The sequence below is a fragment of the Salminus brasiliensis genome, chromosome 3 (assembly GCF_030463535.1).
Source record: "Salminus brasiliensis chromosome 3, fSalBra1.hap2, whole genome shotgun sequence".
NCBI lineage: Eukaryota > Metazoa > Chordata > Actinopteri > Characiformes > Bryconidae > Salminus > Salminus brasiliensis.
In genome coordinates, this window is record NC_132880.1 from 35551312 (window position 1) to 35574959 (window position 23648).

Genomic DNA, 23648 nt, shown 5'->3' on the forward strand with positions numbered 1-23648 from the left:
CGTTTTTTCAGCTGGTGGTTTATACATTGAGGGATAATATTTGGAACAATCTGTTCTGGGGAACTGTGGAGGTGAAGCTCAAAAAAACTGGCTTCCTAAATAGGATAATAATCCAAAATATACCTCATAACCCACCATGGACTTCATAAAGAAACACAAACTGAAGCTTTCAGAAAGGCCCTCACAATCCTTTGATCTAAACATCATAGGAAATTTGGAATAAGACCTTAAATAAGCTTAAACAAACAACATGCATGCAGAACAACCCATGATTATCTCAGAACTAGAGGCCTTCTGCACAGCTTCTACAAGAACTGAAAAACATTTAGCTGTTGCAATTTTTTTTTAGAATAATTTCCCCTATTTTTAATTTCTGTTCCTACATTTTCTCTGTAAAACTATTGCCTACATTTCTATTTTATTGTTATCCTTATTTCAATGTTTAATCTGAATTTTGTTTGTTTGTCAATCTTTCTGTAAAAGAGACAACAAAAGCAACAACAATAACAACAACTATTAGTAGTGGTAGTAGGAGGTGGAGAAGGAGGAGGAGTATTTTCAGGCCACTGCACAAATGCACGAATCTTCTCCACAACAAAAGCCCTTTTGTGGTTTAATTGAAAGGTTTGGACCACGTCTTTACATATTCCCATACTCCAACATTCCAGATCAGGCTTAAATATCATCATAATATTGGTCACAGCACTGTTGCCTGTGCACAGCAACACACACAGTATGTAGTAGCTTGAAATAGAGGGGTATAGATGGGAGGAGAGGGGTGGACGTGTGTCTGTGTGTGTCAGAGTGAGAGAGGGAGGGAGAACCGGGAGGGGGCGGACATCAAACCAGAGCACAAGAAGCAGATTGCAGGCACCGCGTCAGAGACGAGAGGACATACAACACAACACGGCTCATAATACCCCAGCCAGAGCAGCCACCGGTGGCGGTAGCAGCAGCAGCAGCAAAACCAGCACCTCCACTAAACCCAGCATAACCCAGGAGCAGAGGCTTTACCATCAGCAGCATATACAGACATTTACAACATGGGGGTCATACAGAGGGCAACTGAATGAGTGTGTGTACTTGTGCAAGTGAGTGTGTATGCATCTGAACAGAGTTGTGTGAGTAAGGAATCCTCAGAACAGCAGTTAATGAGTGGAGTCCAGAAGAATGAGTCTTGACCCCGTGCAGGTCATGAAGGGCCAGGACCCCATGGCCCTTAGCCCTCCGCCAGCCTCTAATGGAGACAGCAAAGTGTCCTGGGATGAGAGCGAGAGCTTCTGTGACAGTGTGGGTCCCAAAAAGCCCAAATCAGTAAGTTCTGATCCTTTCGGATCTCTTTTCTGTGTTATTCCTCCCCCTCATTTAAACATTAGTGTTGAAAACGCCTCAGATGTTCCTCAGTGGTTCCTCAGGTTCCTTAGATTGCAAAAAATTGAAAAAATCTTTAATATTAGAGAGATTTTACAATATAATAATCCTTTAAACAATAGGCTTATTCTTTAACTACAAGATATAGAAACTACTCTACATTATTCAGTGTACTGTGTAGTGCAGTCAAGGTAGTTAAACTTATTTTAACCTGAATGGTTGATTAACCAAACTTTACTGGATGGTAACAGTACATACTAGAAGACCCCTTGAGGAGAGGTTGAGAAATGATCATGCTAGCAATCACAGCGCATTGTTTGTTTGTTTATACATATTTATTCCAGTGTTTTTAAACAAACAAATACTTACAATTTCTTAGACATGCAGGGTTTAGTAACTACTATGTAACTACGACCACTACAACTGCAGGCTTATTAACTGTAAGTATTATAATAAAAGTATAAAGTATTATAATAATTGTAATCAGCAATTACATACATTGTTAAATAATTGCTATGTAACTACAACCTCTTAAACTGTATGCCTATTATCCAGATAATAACCAGAAATATTATTATTGTGAAACTATTAGAATGTATAAGTTACCTTTTTTATAACTGCAATCACAAACTGCCGGATTATTAACTTTAGGTATTACAATTCAGTAATTACTATGCATGGTTTAGTAATTGGTATGCAGCTTCAATTAATTATATTGTAGGCTTATTATTCAGTTATTAACCTAAGTGTTATGATTGAGAAACTTTTATAAATTAATTGCAACTATAATCACAAACTGCCGCCTTATTAACCTTAGCTTTATAATTCAGTAATTACCACACAAGTTTATTTATTACTATGTAACTATGACCTACTAGACTGTAGACTTATCATTCAGTTATTAACTTTAATACTTATTGTTTTATTATTATTTATTACCTTTTATGTAAATACATCCACTTAAACTGCAAGTCTATTAAGCCTACGTATCATAAAATTAAGTAATTAGGTACATTGTTTAGTATTTACTATGTAGCTACAACTCCGCAAACTGTAGGCTTATGGTCCATACGTCATACTATATATTATGTTGTAATTATTATTTAACCACAGCCATTTAAAGTGCAGGGCCACTGTCCAGTTATCTATGTAGGTCTAAGAAAGAGAAATTGAACCCCTTACAGGTTAAAGGTCATCTTCTTTAAAGTTAATTTAGTGAACCAGAGGTGGTTCTTCTATGTCATCAATCCAACAAACCTTTCTTGGGCCTTTATTTTCTAGTGTGAGCTTTATTTCAGCTGTGAGCTTATGCATCACTGTGATGTTCGACCGTTGGTTAGTCTTTTTGCTCTGCTGGGTGGAACACAAAGGGCAGCAGAACACTTCTATACAGTTCAGCACGTCAGATGTTTACATTGCACACGTGTTTCTCAGGTCACCCCTGCAGCTGCTTATTCACTGCTCTCTCTCTCTCTCTCTCTCTCTCTCTCTCTCTCTCTCTCTCTCTCTCTCTCTGTCTCTCTCTCTCTCTCTCTCTCTCTCTCTCTCTCTCTGTTCTTTCCCTCCCTCTCTCGTTGTCTTGTTCTGTATCCATACCCTGTTGTTTAAAAGAACAAGCTAATGTGGCCTTGCACTTTACAGGGCATACATACTGTCAGCATTACAGATTTGTTAATACTTCTGATACACTGCCATCAAATTTAATCTATCCTTACATGAAAGCCATTCATTTTTTCAGTGACTAATTCTCTGGCAGCAGACGGCTCGTAGCCTTTAATGTTCAGTCTCAGGCTGTTTAATGTTGTTTGTGTCAGGCTTGATAAGAGAGAAATAGAACATAGCCACATATCCAGGGCTGAGGTGGTGGGGGTCGGGGGGCGAGTGAGAGTGGGGCTGTTAAGTAACAGAGCTAAAAGTGGAGGGATAATTCCATTTGAGCTGCAGCAGGTGCGGCTCACGTCAAGCTGGCCTCTGCTTATTTAGAGTGTGCTAACGCTGCGCTCAGGATATCGCTATGCTGTCTGTCAGATGGGACAGCAATAAAAATGTGAGACTGCTGACGAGGATGGGGGGCTGAATTACAGTGTGACTTGCTGTACACACTCCGTAAGTAAATAAAGTGCTGTATGTGGTGTTAAAGGGGAATTAAAGAGGAATTCCACCACTTTTTCAGAATTGTTGTAAAAATTAATAGTTATGATATAAACAATGGAAGAGAGATGAAGAGAGATGGAAAAAACTCTAATCTAATTTCTCTAATTTCCTTACAGTGTTGGTCAAGTCAAGTCAGGTCAAATGAAATTGTATAGCGCTTTTAAACACCCCTGGGCTCCCCCAACAGTTAAAGATGTATAATTCACATTTACACCGCTGCTGTAAATACCAAATGTGCTTTGAGCTCCCTCATGTGGAGGTATGCAAGCTATTAACATGCCTTTGTCAGTCAGAGAGTCAGAGAAATTTATTGACTCTAATTTCCTTACAGTAGTGGTCATGTCAAGTCAGGTCAAATTTATTTGAATAGTGCTTTTTACAACCTGATGTTGTCACAGAGCAGCTATTCAAAAATAAGACAAAAAGAAACTAATCATTAAACCCCAAGTGAGCAAGCCGAAGGTGATAGTGGCAAGAAAAAATTATGATCTCCAACCTACCTCATCAGCAACTCCCCAACTTAGGTACTGGATGTAGCATCAACCATCAGTCCAGTTCTTCACAGTTCACTGCTGAGAGGCTTTCTCCTATTTTAACCCATACCTGGCATTAGCCATGCTGCCAGCATATTGATGTTAAATCTGCTCCAAAGTGTCCTATTCTATTGGGAATACTTCTCTACAGGGCTTGTGTCAGCAATAGGTGCAACATAAAGTAGCTGAAAGCATTCATTAGAAGAGGTGTCCACAAACATTTGATCAGTATTAGAATCAGATTTATTGGCCAAGTATGTTCACACACACAAGAAATTTGTTTCCGGCTGTTAGTGTCTCTCTAGTATTAACGATATACAGCTATACAGCTACATATCATTTACATTGGACATACAGTGTTGTTGATTCTTACAAAAAATCTCAATGTACCTCCCTGTGTTTAGAAAAGGCAGTTATAGTTTTTTTATACTTATTTATATTTGTCATTTATTAAATTTCAAATAGATTAAAGCAGAATTATACAAGAATTGTGCTTATTTTGCTCCTGGGCTCCCCCTACATTTGAGGAGTGTATTTCACTTTTACACCACTGCTGTGGAAAGCTATAAACATACATTTCTTGACAAGCTGAGAGATACAGAGCATCTGAAGTGACAGAGACATGTGGACTGAAGCAGTAGAGCAATACTGCAGGATTTTATACACTAATGTGACTTGGGCTAACACAACTTTGCACAGTTCTCACATAAGGTCCGGTGCATCTCCACCAGATACATAGTGCAGTAGCAGCATTCTGACCTGGAGTGGCAATGATAGTTTTAAAAGAATATGAGAACTTCATTCAACCTTCTACTCGTGTATATTTTGGCCCTTTTTAAACTATTTTCTCCCATTAGTAGATAGTTTAAAACCCTATTTCCTAAAACATTAGCATATTAAAACCTCATCACAAAGAGTGCGAGAGAAAGTGAGAGAGATAAGATAGAGAGAGAGACTATATGAATGATGAGTTTTCTTCTGCAGTTTTGTGAATGAGATATGTTTGCATTCATTGAAGCGAACAGCCAGTTGGTCGGCACCCAACCATCCCTGCCCTTCTCTTCCATAGCCTTTCATTCTTTTCTGGCTCCAACAATCGCTGGCCTTTTCCCACTCTATTAATAAACTGTTTCCCTCTTTACCCTTTGCTATCTTCCCCTCTCCTCTCATTTACTCGGTTACCTGGCCTGTCTGCCCCCTACTGCACTCTATTAGCAGAGGGGAAACACCAAAGTTCTCAGAGTGACTCATAGCCCTAGAGAGCGCTTAGAAAGGTTATGGGGGATTAGACCAATTATGATTGAAAATGTGGGGTGCAGTACAAACAATGCACGATAAACATTTCATACTTTATCCCACAGGCAGATATTTGCAACTCTTCCCACACATTAGGAACCTTTATTAAGGACGTTGTCCGAAGACTTGTGACTGTGTGCATCAGTCACATCTTAAGGGGCTGCACCCATTGTATGTACATACAGTATTGAGTGTATTTAGCCTACAAATGGTTTTGGTACATAAAACCAATCAAACATCCTGTGCGTAGACCTCATGGAAAGAAATGTAACATATGGGCCATCAAGTTTGAATTATGGTCTCAAAAACCTAATTCACGCCTATAGGCTATACACTGTTCAAAGGACAAGATATTTTTTGGAACTGTGGAGGAATGTGGAGGAGGAAGGTCCAAGAAACCTTTTTCTTTTAAAAAATCTTCTTTTAGAGGTTCTTTAAAGCATTTTAAGAGATTAATCCACAGTTTCAAATTAAAGAACCTCCAAATGTTCTTCAAGGATCTAATCCTTTTAACTGTGTAGCTCTATACTTTAAATTCACCTTGCTGCTTCATCAATAAACACCAGTGACCTAGTTCCATTGGCAGCCATACATTCCCATGCCATAACAGTGGCTCTGCCATGTTTGACGGATGATATGGTTTGCTTTCGTTCTCAAAACTTTCTGTGCCTTTTTCACACTCCTAGTTTCATCTGTCTAAAGAATCATGTTCTAGAAGTGGGCCTCTGAAAATAGGGGGACTGTCTAAAAATGACTGTAATTCCTAAACGCCTAATGCAGTCTTGTTAAGTTAATGCTCAAATTCTACACTTCAGTATCATCTTGAATGTTTAATTACAAATCCATTAGGTTAATGTAGAGAGGCAAAATCACAGCAATCGTACTACTGTTCAAAAATTTATGGACTTGACTGTATGCCATTGCCACCATTTTCATCAGTAATCAGTAAAGAATCAGTAAAGCAGCACAGTCAGTCTTTTACTGTCCACATGTTTTACAGACTCTCTGATTTGTCCTTCATCGCCCCTTGCTCAGTAACTTAACAATGCATGTACAGTTTCTAGAGAAGCACTGTAGGTTTGTGTTAATCATGCATTGCCAGCTTTGTTTGCATAGATGGTTGAGCGTGTTCCTGACCTGAGTGAGCTGATTAAAGTCACTTTAGGGAAAGTTACACTTAAGCAGGAAGTAAGTTACTTTACATTTATTATTTTTTACTGTTAAAAACACATACACTATACCAAAAATGGCATAGTATAGTCCTTGAGTATAGTATAGTATAAGTACAGTCCTTAACTAAGATGAACAGTTAATGAGTTTAATGTGGTTCTGTGATACATACGGATAAACATGTAAGCTGTTTAATACAAATGGCAACTGTCATCTATAAATATATAGTTATACCAGCAATTAAAAGGTTTGTATTAAATTGCGAAGAGAATGCACTATGAATATCATCACGACAGGGGCAGCATTAGGGGAGATTTTCCAAGCACTAGGCCTACGCTATATAAAACACTGACGCAGCATAGATCTGTCCTTCTAAGATCATACCCTCACTGCAGCTCTTCATCATTGCCTTTCCACCATGCTAAAATGAGCAGTGCAAACAGAAAGTGACACGACATATAAAATAGCACTTCTATCAACATGAATGACACATAGCTGTGCTGGAAATCTTATACTGCGTATAATATACAGCAACAACCTTACAGCTTACATTGATGAAACTGTCTGCTGCCTTAATCTGCCTTAATTATGAAGGTGTTACAACCACAGCTTATGAGGCTTTTCCATGACTGTATTTGAACTTATACTACATAATAGAAACTGACATGAAATGTGCTTTTGTAAAGGGACCAGTGAGACGGGCCAGGAAGGTGGAGGGAGGCATTTTCTTTGTAAGTATTCTGAATTGTGTGGTGGTGGCTTCATCTCTACCATATTATTAACATCCTGTCCCAGGACAGCTCTGCACTAAATGCATGGGGTATTGCTGGGTCATACTAACAATAAACATGTTAATGCTTTTGTTGAGAAGCACTGACTTAACATGCAGCTAATGTTACACTGGGCACATGTCCATCACATCATCTAAGGTCACTATAAATCTGCACATATCTGCCTACAATTTGTTTGACTTAATCCCTTGAACTCTGGTTTTATATTCAGATATAAATTCTAATGCAGCAACTATTGTGAAATATTTGGCAAGCGTTATATTTAGCATGTGGAGCTTGTGGAGTCCCACAGGGTTTTATTTTAGGGTCTATGAAACTGATATTTAATACGATGATGATGTTGACATAAGAGTAAAAACTGTAGTGTGGGCTTCCAGTTGCAATCGAAAGTATTCAACCTCACTGCAAATTAGGTTTCAAAGCAAAATGGACAAACGTTTAGCTGTTAACCAATAAACCAGTAAACCAATCAAACAAAAACAATTTAAATATCTCAGCACAATTGAAAGAACAAGTGTTCTCCAAATTCAACACAAAATGCTACTTTTACCGACTACTGCAGCCTCAGAATTTGTCAAGCCCTTCACAACAGGTGTCTTTAGTAATTAGTACAGAACCCTTTTGCTGTTATGACCTGCTGCAAACATGATGCATAGCCAGACACCAGCTTCTGGCAGCATTCCTGAGGAATCTTAGCCCATTCCTCATGGACAGTGGCCCATCTAATTTAAATCCCACTAAATATTTTCGATGAAGTTCAGGCGACTGTGACAGCCTCTGCAGAATCTTCCAGGACTTGGGATGTTGGGAACATTGTTGGAAACATTGTCCTGTTGAAAGGTCCAATGTCACCCAAGCTGCAGCTTTTTCACAGAAGGCACAACGTTTTCACCTAGGACTTTCTGGTACTTGATTGAATCCATCTTGCCCCTCACACGCTTCAGGTTTCCAGTACCAGAGGAAGCAAAGCAGCCCCAGAGCATTACTGAGCCACTGGCATGCTTCACTGTAGTCAGGGTGTTCTTTTTAGCATATGCTTCATTCTCCCTCAAGCGTTGTTTTATTTATGTATAAAAAACAAAATTGAAAATTGTCAGGCCTATGGATCAACAGTATGTCTGGGGGAAGAAGATTTTTTTTTGCGTTAACATTCTGTGTTGAATTTGGGGAAAGCACCATTACTCCTTAATCTTTAACTTCAATATCCTCCTGGGACCCAGACTTTTGTGCATTTCCTTTTTTGGGATAAGTAGGACCTAACAAGTATAAAAGCTAAACGTAGTCTTTGTATAAGAAGTCGTTTTGGCAAAAAACAATGTTCCCATATGAGCCACATAACCACAACCTCTGAAGCTTTTTCATTACTGTATTTGCACTCATATTAGCTTTTTAAATTATTATTGTCTGGCTGTTCTATTGCAGACAAGTTTGTAATTGTTTCTTTTTAATCTAATTTGCAATAGGGGGGTTAATATTTTTATTGCAACTGTCCATACATGGTCTAAGCGGTTAAACAAATATAGAAACCTACTATCTGGGGAAACAATGCTTTTTTGTATACCCCATGCAAACAAAAACACCACAGGCTATGTGTGTTTCTTTTTGGAATAGGTGTCTATTAGAGCTTGAAAATCTGCTTTAGACAAACTACAATAATAACAGCTCATTGTCTTTTTCTGTAGACTAACAATCTTTCCTTGTCCAGTCATGCATGTACAATTTGACACTTGTACAAATGTTATATTGTAATGTTTTTAAACTTGGATCCTATAATGCTTCCTCAGTCACTGCAAAAGCCAATGGGCAAGTGTAAGTTTGAAGGTGCCCTAGAATAAAATATTTGACTTATCTTATGGCCTAATTCTTCTGTGATGCTTGTTATTTCACACCGGATGCAACACATACATCGTAAGAGGATGTTGTTGGTGATGGTGCTGTTAACAGACCTCGTGCTATCTGTATGTTTCGATTTTGTTAGCTGGCTGTTTTGTTTATAATATCATTTAGCAAATTGCCTATTGTTGTGGGATTTCAACAAATACTTTTGGCTCCAAAGTGGCTGTTTGTGGATGTGTTTATTGGCCTAGATTGTGCATTTATACATTTACCAGAATTCTTCACATATAATACTGCAGATACTGCATTTTGTACTGTTTCTGTATGTATAAGTAACACTGGGGATCATGCATATTACTGCCAGACACTGCTAGAATTTGTAAAACTGGTTTGCTATGTAAACCAGACCAGATTCTGGTTGCAATTTAGTTATTTATTTATTTTGATCTATTTGTAGAATTTCCCCCTTTTCCTCCTATTTGATACTGCCAAATAACCCACTCGTTTATAACTCCCAACACTAGGTGGGTAAGAACATAGCACATGTCTTCGAAACATGCAAAGCCAGCCACTGCCTATTTTTGAACTGCTGCCATTGTAGTCTAACCGGACGTGCTAGGTTCAGTGGAAAGCATTGGGTCCCCAGCTCCACCACACCAGCTAACGGACACCTGTTCTAGTCAACATCACCTAAGAGTGATGAGGGAGGAGAGCTTCATCTCACTGACTGTATATGACAGATATCTTTACTCCGTAGAGCTTAGGCTGGAAAGGACTGGAGTACTCCCTTGATACACTTCAGTTTCATTTTGAATGGTGGAGCTCCTCCATCTGCACTGACATCCTTTTCATGTGTGTTTTGTGGGTAAATAGGTGAAATGTCAGCCTGCGGTATAATGGGTCACATTTTAAGGGCATCTGTCCAAACAGTACTGCTTTAGTTAAGAACAGATCATGAGCCTTCATAGGTCAGCATGGATGAGCTGGACTCAGAGTAAATACCAGTGCCCTGGCAGTGTAGAACTGTGCTATCATATCCCCAGTACCTAGCATCCTACAAGCTAATGTCAGGGTCTCGGAGTTAAATCTTCATGACCACAGCAACTAAAGTGCCCCCCCCCCAGACCCCTTATAGGATCTCCCAGACACCCCCTCCACAGAATGCCAGTCATATCCTCATCTCCTTGGATGGGGGAGCTGCAGTTTTTCACTCTGTCACAGACGCTCTCAGCTTACATGGTCTGTCCTTTTCACGTCAGCCCCCTGAGAACACACTGATTTGGGGTCGAATGCTGGCTGCCCAGAGGGTCATGCTGTTCTGCACACATGCTCACGTGCACACAAACACACACACACACACATACAGCTATGGCTGTGTCATCATGCAGAATCCCTGTAGAGCACAATATTGTAAATGTGAATGGAAATGTATGGTTCGTGTTAATTTCACATTATGAAATATATATGTGGTTTAATGGGGCATTAGTGAAGAATCAAGAAACACGCCTTCTACTGTTTTAGAGATGATCAACACAACAACACTGGGACCATATTTTTTCTGGCCTTTAGATTTCCCGCTATTAGTACAAGGCGCGCTTCTAAAATTTCAATTTCAGAGAGAGTTTTTATCTAATCATACCCCACTTGTACTCTACAGTCTGCTCTTGGTACAACAGTGGCATCAAACTCCCGTGTCTGAAGGTTGTGATGGTGTTAGCGTTTCACCTTGATATGTGGTGCTGCTCATGACAACATTTGGCTAACTGATAATGAAATTATAAACCTATAAACATTCAGAGTTTGGCTCATAATGATTATCTGCAGTGAGAACAGTCAAGTTTATTTGCTCGCAAGAGTTTATCAGTCACTGCTTGTGTTAGCTGGTTAGCATCATTAGCTGCAGTTGACCTGTGTTACATATATTTCTCTTAAAGAGATTCACACAAAGCTTTACTTTACTGAACTTGCTAAGTGATAAAGAGAGTACTACTCCATTCTTAAGGTATAGTCTGTCACTCAACAGTTTAGTGCGGATACAGATTTACAGCATTTACATAGTTATCTAGGAGGAAAGTTGCTAATTCTGCACCCAATTTCATCCCTTTGCCTGGAATAATTATTTTTATTTTGAAAAAACAAACAAACCCACAAAAAATGAATGTTTAGCATATTCCTTAAAGTTTTTAGGCAGCAGGTGTAATGCCCACAGCAATACATTAGATTCTCTAATGAAAATCATAGGATCATATGTGATGAAAATTGCTAAATCATGCCACAGCTTAAAGCAATGTAATATATATATATATATATATATATATATATATATATATATATATATATATATATATATATATGTAAAAAATGACTGCATTTAATGTACTGGTTTAAATAAAATGTTATGTGACCACAATTATGGCTAATTTGCCAATTCGAAGAAACACAAGTGTGATTTTTTGTTTCTTCTGTAATACACAGATGCTTGTGATGCACAGATTGACAATATTTGGACAATATTTCTGAAATCAAGGGTGTTAAAAAAAGAGTGTAGCCTACTTTTGTTGGTGTGACTGTCTCTACTATTCAGGGGAGGCTTTTTACAAGAGGATTTGACTGTATTCCACAACAAGAGCGTTAAGGAGGTCAGGATGTTGGATTCTCACTAAATGCAGATATATTAGCACAGTAGTCATCTAAACATTCTGCTCTTCTGGAGGTCAATAAATGCCTCATATATCAGTTTAAAGTTTTACCTAAATCCAATCATTTGTGCCTTGCCAAATAGTTTAGCTATTATTTATCTAGAGTACTTCCAATAATAAATGTCCAGAATAAATTATATTTCAAAAGTGGATATCAAATCCTCAGGCAGATAAAAAAGGCATAAATGTTTTAAATATACAGTAAATATATATTATTCATAAAAATATTTTTTATAATAATAGTCTTTATAATTTATAGTTTTGAAATACTACATAACCATTACATTATTATTGTATACAAAATAATAAATCTTAATATGGAAAGTTTTGAACTGCTTTCAACAGCTTTGAACTGTAGTGTACGTGGCCTATGCTTTTCATGTCACCCCCTAAGAAGAGAACACACTGATTGGTGGTGAACCCTGGGGGCCCTGCGAGTCGTGTCATGCTGCACACATGGCCGTGGCTGTGCCATCATTCAGCAGAAATCCCTTCTGAAGTGAACCTGTCAATCTTTCCTTTGTGCTGCCCATTACACACTGTACTTTCACTAGTCAGCAGAGATGGGACTGACTGCATGCATAGCTGTGTACTATACAGTATGTACTGGTATTAATATCTACAGCTGAACTGGGAACCTAATCCAGCAGCATGGGAACTCACAACAGTTATGTTACTAGAACTTACACAAGGTTACTAGAACTGACAAATGCTCTCAGTGTCATTCTATATTATATGACACTCACATGCATTGCAATATAAAACCTCTTTAGGTATTTCACTGTGTTTGTTTATGTCTTAAATATGGGGAAAGCAGTCCAGCGTTGAGTTATAGGCACTGTGTCTTTGTATAGGTTTAGTTAAGTCTACATTCTTCATAGTAGATAAAATAAATCATAGTAGTTCCTAAATCATTTATAGCAAATACTGAATATTTCATAGTAGGTACTTAATAATTCATAGTAGATGTTCAATTATTCATAGTAAATCCTGAGGAATCCTGATGCTGAAAAAATCATAGTAGATACTGAATAATTTATAATGGATACTGAATAATTAATTGTAGCTACTGAATCATTCAAAGTGGTTACTCAGTAATTTGTAGTGGAAACTGAATAGATCATAGTGTATCCTGAAAGTCCACAGCAGATAATAAGTAATTTATAATAGATACTGAATTAGTCAATACAGCATAATACATAGTACATACTGAATATTCTATGGTTATTACTGAATAATTCATTGCGGACACAGGATAAATCAAAGTTGATATTTAATAATTCATAGCAGATACTGGATAATTCATACACACAATAATTCATAGTAGTTACTAAATAATTCATAGGGAATGCTGAATAATAACTTAATAAATAAGACAAGGGTTAATTTGCCACAGGCTAAAGTAGATTAGGGAAATTAACAAACTTGGCTGGACTCTCTGGCTCTCCAGGAGCAGAGTCAATTACCTCTTGTCTACATGTCCTTGAACTGGATTTTCATTCTATGTCTGTTTACTTGTTTTAAATGTAAAGGCCTCATTATAACCCTTACATTTGTGTCTCATTACACAAAACATCTTGTGTCTCATTTTTAATCTCCATTCAGCCTAAACCAGAGAACGCAGTGACAATAGCGGTGTCAACTCGGGTGCTATTCCGCACAGAGAAAGAGCAGAAGGTGTTTGAAGAGAAAGGAGTGGAGGAGTACCTCAAATACCAGATGGAACACGAGGATGAGCCTTTTGCCCCCGGACCAGCATTTCCATTTGTGAAGGTAACACAGAAAGACACAGAAGTACATGTTGAACTGACTATAACAGACAATGCAGTCAATGCAAAATTAACAAGAAGACCATTCAACATTATATAGTCCGTAAATTACATGAAGAGCATAAATACGTCCCGTGTTTTTGTGAATGAAGGTTTAATGAAAGCTCTTGTCTCCAATTAATCTGGCACTCGCTCAAACTGATTTTGCTAACAATACTTACATGCAAAACAACTAAAATAAGTTAATCAATCATTTTCCATGCAATATTTGAAGAATCATAAAAGCATCAATACTTAGCAGGGCCTTCATGTTTGTGTTCTTTCAGGCCCTGGATGCGGTTAACGCACAATTGCGGAAGCTGTATCCTGACAGTGAGGAGCTTTTTGACATTGTTCTGGTGACCTACAATCATGCACACGTAGGGGTGAGGCTTATCAACACCATCAACCACCACAGTAAGTGACCTCTGACCTCCTCTGCATCTTAAGGACTGTTAGTTAACACAAAGACAAAAAAAAAAACAAATCAAACAAACATTAATATTATTAAAACCCTAACAAAACATACACTGACACCTAAATACACCATGTAACCAATGGTATTGTTGTAAAATGTTTATTATTGTAGGGGGGTTGGGGCGGTATATACACATATACCCATACCTCTGAAATCTGCCTTTCAGTTGTTCATTCTCAGAAATGGTGAAAATCTGGATCCTTTTCATGTTCGTAAACACAACACCACCACCAACCTCCCAGACCTCCCAGCTGCGTCATCTCTGCTGACCTCAGCTAAGTTTTAGATAGACTGATAGGACCCCGTCCGCAGGGAATATTAGGAAATGACCGCTTGTCTTCTTTACTGGATTTGAATAGTTTGTTTAACAGCAGGACTTCAAGTACTCAGAATACCCCATTTTGACCATTCAGCTTGGGAACCAAATGAGATCTTAGCAGGGACATTCACAGACATTTGTCTACGTGAGTGGCAGTTACATATTACATCCTATATTACTGTGCAAATCAGGTATTTGAATATGTTGATGTAATTAAGATATGCCATCAAGTGAGCAAGGTAGAGAGTGTCTGGGATGGAAAATGTCCTAATTCTATAATATAATGTAGTTCTTATACTACATTAGTTCTTCTGCTGAGCAAAAAACACTAATGCTCGTTCTACAAACACAGATATCTCTGAAGGCTAAATGCCAAAAATGATCCTCTGCAAATACATCTGTTAATCATGTATCTGCTGTCCTTACGCCTTAGAAGGTCTCAGCTGAGGACGTACAGGGCAAATCTCACCAGGTCCTGTCAATTTACTTGACATGTGCTTTACTTGTGGTTATGTATCCAGCTGGCCAATCATATCTTCCCACAGTGATGTACTGCAACTTCTAACCCTTGTGTCATGAGGCAGCCACTTCCTGCTCTATTCCCTGCTTTGATCGTCCTGGTGGCAAATTCACAAAACCAACAAGCAACAGCCTGTTCTCCGGCCTCTCTCAGTAAAAACAACAAATAAGTGGATACTGACTGACATTTAATCAGTTTGGTCATTTAGCAACTTTTGGGTGTTAAAAGATATAATACAACAGAAACAATATTTTGTCATAATCTTTTCATGCCGATACCCACCTGTACGCATGACCCAACAATTATTTTGTGAAATAATTACACATAAACTTTTACTCAGCACACTGTTATTTTCTCCCAACAATAAATGACTATAAAATAACAAATAATAATAATATTTTTTTAATATTTTTTTTTTTAATATTTATTTTAAAATAATAAATTAATGACCCTTGTTTGTTCTGTAGTTAAATGTGATCCACTCAATCTTCAGTATGCACAGTTTCATACATATCAGTAAGATTTCTTACAGCAAGTGTGCAACTCTTTGGTTGTCGCTCATGTGAGGTTCAGTGTGCTTCTCTTTCATGTGACCGTGCTTCCCATGCATGCAACCACCTTGGCTGTGCCTAAAATGTAATAAATACTGCCTACTCAGGCAGTATTCAAAGGCAGCAAGGTACTGAGTCATGTCCGACTCGAATGTTTTTACAAAATAGCTGCCTGCTAAGGTAGCTTCAGATGATTTGTAAAGGCAGTGAGGATGTATCCTTCACTGCCTTATGTATCCCATGATCCTCTGGGTTAGCACTGCCTCGTCTCAAGACAAAAAGCAGGTGTACAGACAATCTGTACAAATGTGAGAATTATTATCCCTTGATATTTTATTTCTGGTGAGAAATTTGAATTTTGGCTTTTTATGTCTAACGAGTTAGTTAGAGTAGTTGTCAGTATCCTGGCAATGTCATGACATACTGCTGCCTTCAAAGTGTGTCTCAAACGAGATCCGGTTGTAGGTGCTGTCATAACAATGTACTAAGGGACTGACTTGTGACACAGCTTAGGCATCAAGGCAACAAAGCAGCTGTCATCCGTTTCAGACACAGATATTATTAACATGAGTGCTTTAAAGGGTAGAGAGACAGGGTGGACCCCTTTCTGGTCTAAAATGATAAAAAAGCCGATACAAGCACCGCTCTAATGGACAAAATCTAATAAACTGAAAAGGCTTCCTCAGCCCGACGCTGTGACCCACAGTTTAAAAATGGATAAAAAAAAAAGGAATTTTGCATAGTTTCAAACTTTCCAAAAACCTTCAAAATATTAACTTTACTGGACAAGGACATAAATGTTCTTGACTTTAATGTAAGTTAATGCAATTAGATTTTACTTATAGTAATAAAAGTAGTTTCTGTTGGTTAGTTCATTGTGAAATAAGCATTCTGTAAACAGATTTTTTTATATATATTAAAAACAAGATAAAAGTAGGGTCACTGATCTGTTTAGAAATCCAATTTTACAGTGAAAGCGGATTGTTGTTATAGTGCTGTTATACAAGTGTGCCGCAGCCAGTCGTCAGATGAGCTGCCCAATTCTAATGAATGAACGTTTGAACTAAAACATCAAGGACAAGGTTGAAAAGTCTCCCACGCTCCGCTGTTCATCTCATGGGGAAATATGTGCTTTAGGGTTCTTCCTGTACCCCCACTCTCTTAAAATAAACCAGTCAGCTACTGCTCACTCACAATCACTTACACACTTTCACACTTTCTTATCTATAGCATATCTTCTCTTTTTATTAGCTCTGTCCTTGAGAACGTTCCTCAGCGTTCCTGTGTATTCCCAAAATGTTGTTTCTTTCTTTTATTTTCAGACAGAACAATATGGATCAATACCCAGAGTTTCCCAAAGAAAGATTAAGCCTAACCTTAAAATAGTTCATAGTCCATTACCACTGAAGTTCAGTCCAAGACTAGAATTAATCCATGTCCAGGAAACCAGTCCTTTAAGCTTGATTTCAGTTTCTCTGTAGCACATCATGCTGTATCTCTACACCTCCTTCTTGCTGTCAGCAGCCTGACGCACACCGATGTAAAAGATTCCACCTGCCAGTGTTAGCCTTGAACCGAAACATGAACCACACCAACCATCCTTCCTGTAATACCTGCTGATGACTTCTCCTTCTGTACGTTTGGCTAGGGCACTGTGTGTGCTGATGTAGAGTGTCATTAGCTAAAGAAGGAACGCACAACAGACCTTCCCACCAGGATCTGTTTCCACCATCCTGAATATAAAGACAGTAATCTCACCATACTGGGATAATGCCACACTGACAAAGCATCTTAGTTAAATGTCTGGGTGACATTTGATTCTAAAAGATTAACCCACATGTTTTGTGGAGATTGGCTTTCTCTCCTACTTGTTAGAGCCACAGTGGTCTGAATGTGAGTGCGCACAAACAACAATAATCCTTTCAACCCTTTTTTTATGTCCATTGTTAAGATGTGGAATAACAACAGTGGGCCTCATTCACTAATGCACTATATTTCCAAATGTCTGTGGACATCCCTTCTAATGCATGCATTCAGCGACTTTAAGATTCACCCATTGCTGACCCAGATGTGCAAAAACACACACACAGCCTATCTAATCCTTGTAGAAAATTGTTGCCAATAGAACACGACTCTCTGAAGCAGATAAACATGAACCTATTGGCACCATGCCTAAAGCCAGACATGGATAGAGATGTAGAAAGTCCCCAGAATTGAGCTGCGGAGCAGTGGAACTGTGTTCTCTGGAATGATGGTGCTCTATCCAATACTTTCGGGGTAAGTCGGGAAAGAGTTGGGGAGTTGGGAATGAAGTGGGGTGGTGATCATCCAACATCCTGACCTCACTGCTCTTGTCAGTGATTGCAATCAAATCCTCACAGGTATGCTTTAAAATCTAGAAAGCCTTCTTCCCTGGACAGTAGAGACAATTTCTTCAACAAAACAAAAGCAGGATTCACTCTTTTTAATACCCTTGATTTCGAAAGAAACAATGAATGAGCAGCTGTCCCAATACTTTTGCCCATATAGTCTATATGCTAACTCTATTTTCTCTTTCTGTTCAGATTTGTTCATTGAGCGGTTCTGCATGACAGGAGGAAGCAGCCCCATTGGCTACCTGAAAGCATGGCACACAAACCTGTACCTATCTGCTGATGCAGCAAAGGTCCAGGAGGCATTGTCTGAAGGTGAGCAGGCTTGAGAGATCAGCGGGACTAAATGGGGGAACATGTAGTGTAGTGTTTAAGCACTGAATAAACAGTACCGGTTGTGAATAGCAGCCACTAAACAATGAAGGCTTGGAAACATAACTCAGCACTGAAATGTGTCCTTAAGTCCTGAATTTCTATTCTTTAAGGCACAAATTCAAGCCTAATTTACACCATTGTGTTTCAAAGCACATCCAGTAGTATGTTGTTTTTCCACATTGGACAAGGTAAAGAATACGTGTTACAGGCAGAGTAGATAAGTTGCAGTGGTATATTTAGATGGTAATCTGAGAGGTTACCTGATGTGCTGCTTAGCCAGCTGGTCATGGTCAATGCCTCAGTGTGATGTCAGAACTAGAAGTGCTCTGATTATGTGTATAAACTTTTAAGAGATTATTTATTCAAATTTGCATAACAGACTTTACTTCTGGCAATCACACCCAGACTGATTTGGTTTATGCGTGAGTGTACTGTTAATAATACTGTGTAGCCCAAATGTGTTAATGGCATGAGATTGACAATGGATAAAAGGCCTCCAGTGCTGCATTTCACACAGCTTGAGCTGAATGAGTTTGAGTTATCCTTGTGTAAGAGGTACCTGACAGATAATCAATATTTAGTGTCAACTGATGAATCACCCTCTACAAAAGCTCTTGTTCCATGTAGAGTCCACCAGGGTTAAATTGTAGGTCCAACAATATTGCTTCTACAAGGGGAATCAATTTTTACAGCTATGTACATAACACATTCGTACGTGTCTCAGTATCTCCTGATAGTTAAAGCTCTATTTTTCCAGTTCATTTAGGAGAAGGTCATTGGAGCTAATGCAAAAAAATGCTAATGACATTCATTTACCAAAGTGAAATGTTACACTGTGCCCAAGTGCTGAGGGTTCTGTATATGTGACAATCCAATGACCTCTTTGCATTGCCATCCTCTAATGGGTTCCATTTGTCACTGGCTTTTAAGTGTCATGAATCCGACTTGTTTGCCCTCAATTCTGAACCGTAGGCAGACTTACATTTTTTGCTTTATTTATTTTGTTGTGTTTCCTCTCAGGCATTGCAGCAGCCACCATGTTCATGCCAGAGAAGCAGATCGAGGTGTCAGAGACCCAGCTGAGAGTGGCATTTGACGGTGATGCTGTTCTGTTCTCTGACGAGTCGGAACGCATATTTAAAGCTCATGGTCTGGACAAGTTCTTTGAGCATGAAAGGGAAAATGAGAACACGCTGCTAGATCATGTACGCACCAACATTTGATTGCTTGTTAATGATAAGGATTTTCATTTTACATTGATATTTTATGTAATTCTTAATACTTGTGGCTAGATACGCACAGAGCAAACAGCCAGTGACCGGAATCAGACAGTTTTCAGCATGATCGGCCATAATCAGTCAGTTTGATTTCACAGAATTTAACCAATTCTGTGCTGATTACATTTACACATTTACATTTGTGCAAGTGGCATAAACACAGGCACACACACCATGGATGTGACCAAAATGGCTCCCTATAGACCTTTCTTACAGTGACTGTGTTGTCCACCTGCACCATTTAACAAAGCACTCGCCGGTTTTTATCATTCCTTTTAAAATCTTCATTGGGCTTGAGCACAGCCAACAGGAGGGCAGTTAACATGTCTGGAAGTCCCTCCAACATGGACCAAAGGCTAGTCTGTCTTGGCTGAAGCGTAACATGTCTGCCAAGTGTGTTTGGAATAAGTACTGGCGTAATTAGCAATGGGCAGTAGCCTCAGCCATTGTACAACACAGCCGGCAGACATTAACACTACTATTTATGCTACTGTGTTGATGTTTGTTACATGCTTTAGAGAAACTATATAGAAAGTTTGATTTCAAGCTTTAAATGTCTGTGCTTAATCTACAACAGCTAAAAATGTTCAAACACACTGCTATATATTAATATAATTTTAATATAAATATAATATTAATATATATGTATATAATATATATGTAATAGTATTAATGAAATGTTAAACATAAACGTTTATGTATGCTGTATGCATTTATTTAAGTAAAAGTAGTAATTTAAAAAAACAATGTTGAACAAAACAAAGCAAATAAAAACTGTATAAGTAAGAAAACATTATCTTTACACCTATAACATTTAATAAACCTACAACAGCGCTTTGTTGTCCACTCAGAAAAAATAACTCAACTAGTGTGAACAGCTTAGTCTAAAAATATCCTTGTAGTGCCAGACACAAGAGTTAGTGCTGATATGTTGCTACAAAAACACACAATACTTGATACCTAGATACAAGATACACACAATAAGACATTTCACAAACCTTGAAATAAGTGCAATACGAGTGACCCTGTTGTTCATTTCATCACCTGGTTTCCAGGATAGATAAATTCAACAACTCTAAACATCATGATCAAATGGAAAATGAAATATTCTCTTATGTTTTTAATAAAAAATCTATTTTCTTTAAATCTGTCCAAATTGTAGGGCCCACTGAAGGGGTTTCTTGAGACCCTTGGAAAGCTCCAGAAGAAGTTCTATGCTAAAGGGCACCGGTTGGACTGCCCTATTCGCACCTACTTGGTAACTGCCCGCAGTGCAGCCAGCTCGGGTATCCGTGCCCTAAAGACACTCCGTGCCTGGGGACTGGAGACTGATGAAGCACTGTTTCTGGCTGGGGCTCCTAAAGGCCCCATGCTGGAGAAAATACGACCCCACATCTACTTTGACGATCAGATGTTCCATGTAGAAGGAGCTGTGGAGATGGGCACCATTGCTGCACATGTACCCTACGGCATAGCACAGAAATACCCTCATAAAAAGAGCACCAACTCTGCCAAGTAGCGCAGACAGAACAGATCCGGCAGGACGGTAGAGATTCGAATGAGTGCCCTGCACTGCACGCCTGAGTGGGTTTAGCGGAAAGACTCATGTTGTGGATATACATGTATTTTGACAAGATGATTTGCCATGAAACACTTGGTTTAAACACTGGTTTAACTGAACTGAACTGAACTGATCTGACTGATTCGATTGCTGACTAACTTTTATTCATAAAATAATTTCACCCAACATTGCCCGGTACAGTTCAACCCTGTATCTGTCCTGTCTTCACTGTCACACAGCCTTATTCTGCTCATGATTGTGTGTCAGTACCTCAGCATAATCCCAAGAATGTTCATGTCCTGAGACGAACATTATCTCAATCTTTATCCTCGTTGTCTTTACCTATGAACACATGGAGTGAACTGTGTGTATAAAGGAAAATGTAAATTAATGTATAAATGGACTTGTCTTGCTTTATATAAGAGAAATATACTGTAACTGTGTTTGTTTATTCTATGTTATGATGGTCTGTCTTGTATATTCATATGACCATTTGGAATGAACCAGGCAGACTGACATGACAGACTGATCAGAGCAGCTCATTCTACAAGATAATGAAAGCCATAAATAATAATAAATAATGTTCTTGCAACATTAATGCCAACTGATTTGCCTGTAAACAGAGTGAAGTTTATGCCAATTATGAGGAATGATGAAACCAGAGATGCATTGTAGGTGGAATGATATCTGTAGGTAAATGTAATGTGACTGTCTAATTCAGTGTTTACACACATCATAATAAACTGAAAGATATATTTTCAAAATGTATTATCATTCACATTTATACATATACAGTCATGTGAACACATTAGGACACAAAATTTAAAATTTTAAGTGTTTTTAAAAGACGTGTTTAGTTATATCACCTCCTTTTTTAGGACAAGTGGTCAATTTTTTCATATGACTGAAATTAAAAGTAAATTTCATGTGTCTTTTATTTATTTAAATATATATGAGTGAAATGTATAGACACCTAATCAAACTGTTTTGCATACATCTCTTTTTACTTGTGAAACTAAATACCAATCAGCCATGACATAGGTAGTAATATACGTTGCCCCCCCCTGTAATTATGTCAGCAGACTGCATGGCTGTGTGCTTGATTTTATACACCTAAACCAATGGGACTGAATGAAATGCTTGAATACAGTGATTAAGAGGTGTGTCCCAATACGTTTGTCCATATAGTTATTGGTGGCAAATTGATGTCCAGAAAAATTAAAATCTGTGCCCAATTTTTATTCCGACTGCCTCAATTTCCAGCCATTCAGAACAAAATAGAGACATTGCCACAGCTACATCTCGTTTGCCACTGTGTATCACATCCCACAGAAGCTGGATTAAATTTGGTATCTGGGAATTTTTTAAGCAGATTAGGGTTGCCAATAAGATATGTAGATATGTTTAGGTATGTGTCAAAATAATGTCCAAATGAATGCTAGGTCCCAAGTTTTCCTAGCAGAGCACTGCCTCTGCCGGTTTGCCTTCTTCCTATATCCTAATGCCATCTCTTCCCTAGGTTAGCAATCCACACACTCCTAGCCACATGATGTTAAAGAAAATGTGATTTATCAGACGAAGCCAGCATCTTCCAGGCACTGCAAGGAAACAACCAAAGTCAAAGTCAGTTAGATCCTTTCACTTGCTTCTAACACATCAACTTCATGTAAGGAATCTGACACTTAATATATCCAGCCCTTCATAGATGCCATTACACCGAGATGATCAATGTAATTCACTTTACTTAATGCCAGTGGTTTTAATGCTATGGCTGATCAGTGTGTAGCATTGGAATACATTTAACATGGATTTTTAATTTTTAAAACTTAATGAAGCACTGATTAACACAATCAGGTAATATATCATAGCTACAATGAGTTCTGGTCTTTTATAAGGAAATATTTCAAAATGGTTACACAAGCATTTTAACACATGAAAGAATTAACATTAGGAAATGAATCACTTAGTGTACATTTAAATATTTTTTTGGTGCCAAAGGCTTTTACAGTACTCTAAACATTTTTAAAGATGTTTTATTGGATGCATGTGCAAATACAAATTAGAATTTTATGTTAACTTACAGTACAAATAAAATGCAAGTTGTAATGTAAGTTTACTAAAGCATGTAGACAAATGACTAAAAAACATAAATAGACAAAAAAAAAAAAACTACCAAAACAGTTTAAACATTTAGTATCAGTATACAATATCCCAACAATAACATGGGGTTCTGAAGGAAAACACACTTTGGTAATTTGACAGTATTTACAGATACTGCTCTCTGCTGGATGGGACTGGTTTCACATCTTGAATAAGGGAAATACAAAATAAAACAACAAAACATTTTGATCTATGCTGTGGTGTTGTTGCCAATCTAGTGCGCTGGTGATGTGCGCTGGTGATTGCGTTACAAAAACATTCTTAGTTTGACATGCCACAACTTTATTTTGTTCAAAACTACAATGCTTCAATGCTTCACCAGCGATTGATCCCCCTTAAAACAGGTGTGATTTGTGATTGGGAACAGTCCACCTCAA

General features: G+C 38.1%; 1 protein-coding gene across 2 annotated transcripts; it reads left to right on the forward strand.

Annotated features, from left to right (window-relative positions):
- The first annotated feature begins 894 nt into the window (after window positions 1–894).
- nt5c1aa (5'-nucleotidase, cytosolic IAa) lies at window positions 895–21814 on the forward strand. 2 transcript variants are annotated; one of them, XM_072674796.1, is made up of 7 exons: window positions 895–1314; window positions 7211–7255; window positions 13456–13623; window positions 13946–14075; window positions 18091–18213; window positions 19294–19478; window positions 20713–21814. In XM_072674796.1, exons 1-7 carry the CDS (start codon window positions 1171–1173, stop codon window positions 21067–21069), a joined length of 1152 nt encoding a protein of 383 aa, XP_072530897.1. In that variant the 5' UTR covers window positions 895–1170; the 3' UTR covers window positions 21070–21814. The 2 variants fall into 2 exon arrangements, with proteins under 2 accessions (XP_072530897.1, XP_072530898.1); XM_072674797.1 differs by lacking the exon at window positions 7211–7255.
- The last annotated feature ends 1834 nt before the right edge of the window (window positions 21815–23648 follow it).

What these genes read in the sequence shown, in the direction of transcription:
- nt5c1aa (XM_072674796.1), top strand. Translation starts at nt 1,171, where the DNA reads ATGAGTCTTGACCCCGTGCAGGTCATGAAGGGCCAGGACCCCATGGCC. An exon ending in GTCCCAAAAAGCCCAAATCA is followed by an intron (nt 1,315 to 7,210) that starts GTAAGTTCTGAT and finishes GCTTTTGTAAAG; the next exon opens with GGACCAGTGAGACGGGCCAG. An exon ending in TGGAGGGAGGCATTTTCTTT is followed by an intron (nt 7,256 to 13,455) that starts GTAAGTATTCTG and finishes ATCTCCATTCAG; the next exon opens with CCTAAACCAGAGAACGCAGT.